This window comes from Centruroides sculpturatus, unplaced genomic scaffold (genome assembly GCF_000671375.1).
Source record: "Centruroides sculpturatus isolate CEXI.00-Female unplaced genomic scaffold, Cexi_2.0 scaffold266, whole genome shotgun sequence".
Classification (NCBI taxonomy): Eukaryota; Metazoa; Arthropoda; class Arachnida; order Scorpiones; family Buthidae; genus Centruroides; species Centruroides sculpturatus.
Genome location: NW_019384421.1, coordinates 646,401 through 654,510, shown reverse-complemented (window position 1 = coordinate 654,510; position 8,110 = coordinate 646,401). Strand labels below are relative to the sequence as shown.

The 8,110-nt window shown below is 31.7% G+C and overlaps 2 protein-coding genes across 2 annotated transcripts in view; both read right to left on the bottom strand.

Annotated features, from left to right (window-relative positions):
• LOC111619424 (ubiquitin-conjugating enzyme E2 D1-like) overlaps positions 1–2,873 on the bottom strand; it is a 17,956-nt gene extending 15,083 nt beyond the window's left edge. Inside the window, exon 1 of the mRNA XM_023361128.1 lies at positions 2,696–2,873. Coding sequence (XP_023216896.1) covers positions 2,696–2,794 — 99 coding nt within the window. The 5' untranslated portion in view covers positions 2,795–2,873. The remainder of the gene's footprint in view (positions 1–2,695) is intronic.
• LOC111619423 (ubiquitin-conjugating enzyme E2 D1-like) lies at positions 2,174–6,865 on the bottom strand. The gene is made up of 2 exons (XM_023361127.1): positions 6,557–6,865; positions 2,174–2,544 (listed from the first exon to the last, which is right to left on the bottom strand). Exons 1-2 carry the CDS (start codon positions 6,825–6,827, stop codon positions 2,354–2,356), a joined length of 462 nt encoding a protein of 153 aa, XP_023216895.1. The 5' UTR covers positions 6,828–6,865; the 3' UTR covers positions 2,174–2,353.
• Between the last annotated feature and the right edge of the window lie 1,245 nt (positions 6,866–8,110).

Genomic DNA, 8,110 nt, shown 5'->3' with positions numbered 1-8,110 from the left:
TTAAGACTTGCCCTTGTGCCTCAACCTCTCTATTATTATGAAAAAAAGCTTAATTTTGAGGGTAGAGATAAGCTTTATAAAAAAGAAAAAAGAAAAGAAAATGTAAGTGCTAATAACGAGTAAAATCTTCATTAAGTCCGACTCTACTTAGAAATGATACATGATCCCTTCTATATCCCCATTTCCTTCTCTTTTAATTAAAGTTTATTAAAAAAAACTTGTAATATTTTTTAAAGTAAAATATACACCTGAGTAATTTTGAAACTGTGTTTAATTTACAATCGTCATTTTTAATAATTAAATTTTAATAATAACTTACTTCAAGTTTAGTTTTTGTTGTTACAAATCAAAAATGTCCCGAACCGCTTTTACTAGAAATTTAAAGTTACTTTTCACATGTGGAAGTTATCTTCAATAATGCACATTTTAAATTTTGTTATATAATATACGGTGACTCCAATTTATCTGTTTTTTTAAAAAAAAATTATATTAGACTATAAACATTTGGGTCGCGGATCCGATACAAACAAATACATATACCGTATTACTAGATCGCGTGATCAAAAAGTTTGAGAAACGCTGATATAGCCTACATACGAGTATATATAATACTTGTATGACCTTATACAGTGATACCTCGTTATTCGAACAAATTTCGTTCCATAGGCTATTCGAATATCGAACGAATTTTTCCCACAAGGAATAATGTAATTTAGATTAATCCATTCCACACCCCGAAAAAAATACATTTATAAAAGCATTTTAACAGAATTTAAATTTAACACAAATTTAACAAGCTAGCATGCATAAATCATTTAAAAAATTATACAAAAATACGACGAAATGAAAAAGTTAAAGCGAAGTTTAGCAGAGTTTTGCACTGAGCATCAACTGCAGAATGACACATTTCCTTTCTTTCAGCAGGGAATACTTATATGCAATGGGTGCCAAAATACTGTACGCTTCTAGAAAGATAAACTTATTGGTTTTCACATTAAATGATGATAAATGTTTTCAAATTTTAATAATAGTCCGTTCTGTTATGATCAATTTAAATTCAATATATAACGGATTCATTATCTTTTGGTAATTTTTAAAGTAATTTTAATACGATTAGAAGGAACTTCGCAAATAGTGTACATTTTTTTTCATACTATCAAACTTATAAACATGGTTTAAATTGCTTTTTCCTTTAAATTTATTTACAACAACTAATTTATAAATTTCTCTTAATAAAGGCATCTACGTCATTATTTTATAGATATAGCAAGAAATAAACTATTTAATTTTCTTTATATATTTATAATTTCAGCACTGAAAATAATTTGAATTGAGAGACAAGCATGTTTTAGCAATAAAACATCTAAATAATGAAACAGTAATGAAATTACGTATGTTTTTCGAAGAAACTACAAAAAGGTATTAAGTTTATCAAAATTTCAAAATGAGAAACTTTCAAAGGGGGTGAATGATACACAAAAGATTATCAGCTTTACTCCATTTCATGCATAACTTAGAAATTGATTTCAAATCTCTTTTTGGATACATTTGGAGATCAAACAAATAATATTATAAAAAAATTAAATATAATATTTCACTATAATGTGGTCATATACTAAAGTTTCTCATTCACGTTCAGTTTAGAAGGTTTATGTGGCAGCCTGTAGATTTTCGTCAGTGTTCCAGAGAATAAGTAGACTATCAGAAATTGATGCAGATCGACCAAAAAGCTAAGGACAGAAAGATTCAAACATTCTATCCTCTATACAAACAAAATCTGTATCTATATACAAAAAATCTCAAATAGCGGAGAGTCGAATTTGACACGATTTCAATACTTTGCCTAGTTATGTATACATAACAGCTGGGAAAGTAAAACCGCCATCACTATTGCAGTAGTGTTGAAAATTTTTCGTGTTCAAGATGAATTCTACGAAAACAAGAACGTAATTAGGAAAGAGGAGTGCGAAAAGTTATTGGTCTTTCTCGGGATGGCCACGAAATTTTTGTTACGAGTAGTCTATATTGGAAACAATTAGGCGAAGCCCTTGAGGCGAGCGGTGGGTTGGGTTGTCCTACTCCCCTATTGCCCATAAAGCTCCACTTGTATAATTTTTTAATGTTGTTTTAATTTTTAATAAAACAAGAAAAATCGACAAGATTGATACATAATTGTTATTTATTTGTTTATGCACAAATTTTAACCCATTCATTTATATAATTATTATAATTTTGCATAAAAAAACGTATTTTTGTAGAGATTTGCCGGATTTGTGATACATTTTTCTGAATTTAGGGGTGTTTTTGCGTTATGAAGAAAAATAGAATGAAAACGACGAATGAAAAATAATTTTCAATGTTCCATTGCGTATCTCTCAGTCCATTCTTTCGCATTTTTGTTGTAACTTTCCTTATCTCTCTCGTATAATTCGGCGATTTCTTCATCTAACGGATCTTCGGTGTTCGGATCGCAGAGAAGCGAACATACAGAAAGTAGCAATTTGGGAATGGTCAGCGCTGGAGACCAATTTCGTTCTAAAATATACAAACAAATGATGCCATTTATATTGATGTTTGGATGATAAATTTTGGTTTCAAATTTAATTCCAGGAGGTTGAAACGGGTAATTGTTGGAGAAGAAAATTTTGAGAAAGAAGACACCTCCTTCGTATGGACTATCGGGTGGACCCAACATGTTGTCGTCGATAGGTCCCGCCGAACAATAAGCTGGTGGATCTCTTGTGATACTGATCAATTCCCTTTTAATTCGCCTCAGAGCCGTTCTCCTCGACATTTTCTAACTGTTGTTACTTGAGATACGTAGTAAAACAATAAAAAATATATTTAATTATCAAACAGTTAATCAATTGTTTCCCTTATTAACCAGAAATTAATTGTTGGTACAAACAAACACTTAATCTAAATGTAGTATTTTAATGATAATCAAATTATCAATTCAAATTACAAATTTTTAATTTTTTAAAAATGATTTATTATTTTTAATCCTAAAAGGCAACAATTAATAGATTGAAAAGTATTTTTCGGCTTTAAATGTTTACAAAATAAAGAATCTTTCATATTTTAGAGATAACGCCATTTTTTTTAAAAAAGATATACGTGACGTCACATTTTGCCAATTAAAAATGTAGAGGGCCAAAAAATGACGTCATAATATTTAAATTTTTAAAAGTAATTCTCATTTAAATTGTTTTAAAGTTTAAAATTTTGATGAAAAAATGCAATAATAAAAATTATTGAAATTAAGACGCACTCCTATTTCTCACAGAATAAAGTAGTGTCTCTAATCCGACATATATGGGACCAGCGGGTGTCAGATTACTGGATGTGTAGGACTAAAGAATCTGCTCTATTTAGGAAAAAGTATTTAGTGTATTTAAGCTGTCCGGTATCATTGACAGTCAGCCCCAAAAATGGTTTTTCTGTACTCTTGTTTTAAAAAATAATAATAATATGTTTAATTAATTAAACAATAGCATTTTAATCCAAGAATTGAACTAGGAAGAGGATGTCAACATTTTTTCTTCAAGTAAGCACGCGTGTTGTCTCAAATTTGCTGACGGATTTAGACTATCGAAATTTTAAATTTTTTTTTCAGCCTTCCGTCGGGTTTACTTTAATGAAAACTGATAATGCAATTTCTTCTTCCTTGTCCTTAGCTTTCCCCGTCAACCAGATGTCGTTGCTTTCAGACTAGTTTTTAAGACTTGCCATCGTGTTTTGTTTTTATAGATTAATCTTTGTATTTAGTAAAGTACTATTAACGCGTAATACAATGATTTAAATTGCGATTGTTAATTAAATATTGATTGGGAATAAATTATCGATTGCTTTAAGAAACATTTTGTCTTAGTAACGAAAAAGAATAATAGTCTATACTTTTGCTAACTTTTGGAGTCAACCCCATGTTATCCGTGCTATACGAAACAGTAGTCATCTGTTTCGTATAGCACGGATACGCGTAACACGACACTTTTTTGGAACGCAACTACGGTGTTATACGACGGATATCTGTATTTTAATTTGTATCTATGACACTGCAATTGTGAATACTGTAGCTTATCCTTTGGTGCATGTAAATGATGACAGAAATTTTACCCAGATAAAGGCAAACTTTATTTTTACAAATAATTTATTAGCTTTAATACTATGCAATTTTACTTGATTTAGTACAGTGAGAGGTAGTATTTGGGATATCATTTTTGACGTATGAAATTCTCATTGAGTCTATTTTGGTAGTTTATAAGGTATTATGCACCATCAAAGGTAGAATATGGATGCAGTGTCATTGNAGGATCGTCCCCGAAAGCCTGCTGAATCTTGCGAATGGTTTACGCTTGGGTGTCGCCAAGGTTTTTGGCAAAATTTGATGTAATATCGCTGCTCACGTTGTTCAGTCATTTTCCAACTTAGTGGAATCCGACGAGAGCTCGCTACATGTTTTCACTCATAGGCCGACTGCCAACGACTGACGCTTCCTGCAGGCGGGAAAAAATTCAGGGCTGTGCATGACTGTTCCCTCCACAACTCCACCGAAAGAGGCCTCCCGCGCATCATTGGTTTACGCGGAAAAAATAAAAGTCCGATACTTTTTGAACAGACCTCGTATATTAAAGTTTCTCATTCACGTTCAGTTTAGAAGGTTTATGTGGCAGCCTATAGATTTTCATCAGTGCCCCAGAGAATAAGTATGAGAAATTGATGCAGATCAACCAAAAAGCTAAGGACAGAAAGAGACAAACATTCTATCCTCTATACAGACAAAATCTATATCTATATACAAAAGGTCTCAAATAGCGGATGGTCGAATTTGACACGATTTCAATACTTTGCCTAGTTATGTATACATAACAGCTTGGAAAGTAAAACCGTCATCATTATTGCAGTAGTGTTGAACNCAAATAATTTATTAGCTTTAATACTATGCAATTTTACTTGATTTAGTACAGTGAGAGGTAGTATTTGGGATATCATTTTTGACGTATGAAATTCTCATTGAGTCTATTTTGGTAGTTTATAAGGTATTATGCACCATCAAAGGTAGAATATGGATGCAGTGTCATTGATAACCTACATTGTATATACAGTCCGTTATCCATTGTATATACAGGCATATTGGGTCCTATGTATAGATCAGGGGTGGCCAAAACGTGGCGCATGCGCCAAACTTGGCGCATTGGACGATTGCAAATGGCGCTTTAGTCGGTTCTGAGCAACATTGCCAGATTTGGCTTCATTACAGTACTGTACACCACTAATGTCATATAGAACTATTTTATACGGGTAGCTACACTACAACCGCATTTTTGATTGCTTGTTCTGTGGCAAAACTGAATTTTCGTCTTCTGAATTGAAATACCTAATTAAGAGTTGGCCGAAATTTCTCTCCGCCCCGGGCTGCTAAAACTCACGGTACGCCACTGCGCATCTGATTTCGACTATCAAAAAATTGGCGCATGGTATGCAAAAAAGGTTGGCCACCCCTGGTATAGATGATATAGGCATATGCACACATACATGTATGATACATAAACGATTGAAATACCAAGTAACATAGACTCCATATGATCGCTAACTTATCACTGTCAATATCTAATAAACTGTTTGAGTTATTGCCATCCCACATTTATTCTATTTGTCAACCTATAACTCATTCTTATTCTGCAAATACAATTCTAAATTGATGAAATTTCCATTTTCGTAACTTATTCGGAAATCTAATTCCTTCTTTTTCCTCTAATAGCCCCTATCTGATTTCAAGAACTAACATGTAAGTTTTGTCTCTATTGACTTTTAATACTCCCTATCTTTAATCTGTTCCTAACCTTTTCCAGCATAACTTTAATTACTGTTTATCTCATTAATAACAGAATATTAATTGTGAATAGCATATATCATAGGTCCTTTCTCATTAATCTCATTAATAATTTAACCAATATTAATAAAAAAGATATGGGCTTAAAGTTTGAAAATTATTAAACTCCAAAATCAACCTTAAATCTTAAATTACCTTTCTGTAACATTTTAACTTATCCTAACTCTTTGTTTAACCAAATATTTAAACTCTGCATCCTCGAAAACCACTTAAATCATATTTTGTGTTGCTCGGTAACTTTATATTATGTAATTTTCCTATTCGAATGCCTCCATACTGCTGGAAAGAAAAGAGTGTTGCGGAAGAGTGTCGCAGTTAATTCCACGAAAAGGTTAGTCGTTGACCTTCTCCCGGAAGAGAGGATGGTCAACGACTACTCATTAATATTGGTATACTATTAATATTTGAAAAGTGATCCGTATTGGAAAGGTTATGATGGCCCCGCATGTGATCGAAGTTCACCTTAACGTCCAAAAGACTTCGTATGACTTCATATTAGGAGACCAAATTCGCCCAAACGGGACCACCATTTATTAACTTTATGTTCCAGACAATACAATCCTGGCGACCGACCTTCCTTTTTAGGCTACTAGCCGCCAAAACGCTAAAAAGTCCTTTTAAAAACACAAAGATTTCCAATTAAAAAATGTAAAATTTTTCTNTCCAAACAAATGATGCCATTTATATTGATGTTTGGATGATAAATTTTGGTTTCAAATTTAATTCCAGGAGGTTGAAACGGGTAATTGTTGGAGAAGAAAATTTTGAGAAAGAAGACACCTCCTTCGTATGGACTATCGGGTGGACCCATTATAGTAGCTTGCCATTCAAACATGTTGTCGTCGATAGGTCCCGCCGAACAATAAGCTGGTGGATCTCTTGTGATACTGATCAATTCCCTTTTAATTCGCCTCAGAGCCGTTCTTCTCGACATTTTCTAACTGTTGATACTTGAGATACGTAGTAAAACAATAAAAATTATATTTAATTATCAAACAGTTAATCAATTGTTTCCCTTATTAACCAAAAATTAATTGTTGTTAATATGATAATACAAACACTTAATCTAAATGTAGTATTTTAATGATAATCAAATTATTAATTCAAATTACAAATTTTTAATTTTTTATGAATGATTTATTATTTTTAATCCTAAAAAGCAACGATTAACAGATTGAAAAGTATTTTTTGGCTTTAAATGTTTACAAAATAAAGAATCTTTCATATTTTAGAGATAACGCCATTTTTTTAAAGATATACGTGACGTCACATTTTGCCAATTAAAAATGTAGAGGGCCAAAAAATGACGTCATAATATTTAAATTTTTAAAATTAATTCTTATTTAAATCGTTTTAAAGTTTAAAATTTTGATGAAAAAAATGCGATAATAAAAATTATTGAAATAATAAAATGCGATAAACTTAATTTTACATGCAATTAAAATCTATGAATTGAAAAGAATTCGCGACTACATGAGCGACGTCAGATCATTTAAATTTTTGAATTTTAAACCGCCAAATTCAGAGCCATAAAAGCCGGAAATTGGCTTGAAAAATATAGAAAGAAATTAAAATAAACGAGGCCAAAAGTAAAGAATGGACGACAATATTACAAAGAAGATAGAACGATATGTTTATTTTATAAGCTGTAACATTAATGGCGTGTTTTGGGGCATATAAGACGCACTCCTATTTCGCACAGAATAAAATAGAATCTCTCTAATCCGACATATATGGGACCAGTGGGTGTCGGATTACTGGATGTATAGGACTAAATTTAGGAAAAAGTATTTAGTGTATTTAAGCTATCTGGTGTCATTAACAGTTAGCCCCAAAAATGATTTTCTATTTGTCAAACTATAACAACCTATAAGAATTTGAAAGTATCTGCCGAGTTTCGTAGCAATTGTTCGAACGGCTTAGGATTGTACAACGAACAAACAAACAAACAAACATCCTCATATATATAGATTTCTACGACTAATTTTATGGCACTGCATATTCGAATATCAGACTTCATGTAAGCGTCTAAAAGATTGGCATCTAATGTATTTGCGTGTGATAGTGCTAAAATTATTTTTAATTGCTAGAGAATTTTTTAAACTATTCTTTATTTATTCAAATTTTACAACAAACAAATTTTAATTATTTTACAAGAAAATATCAAGTGATGTTTCTCCTTTGGTCACTGGAAAAGGCCAATTGAGATGATCACCA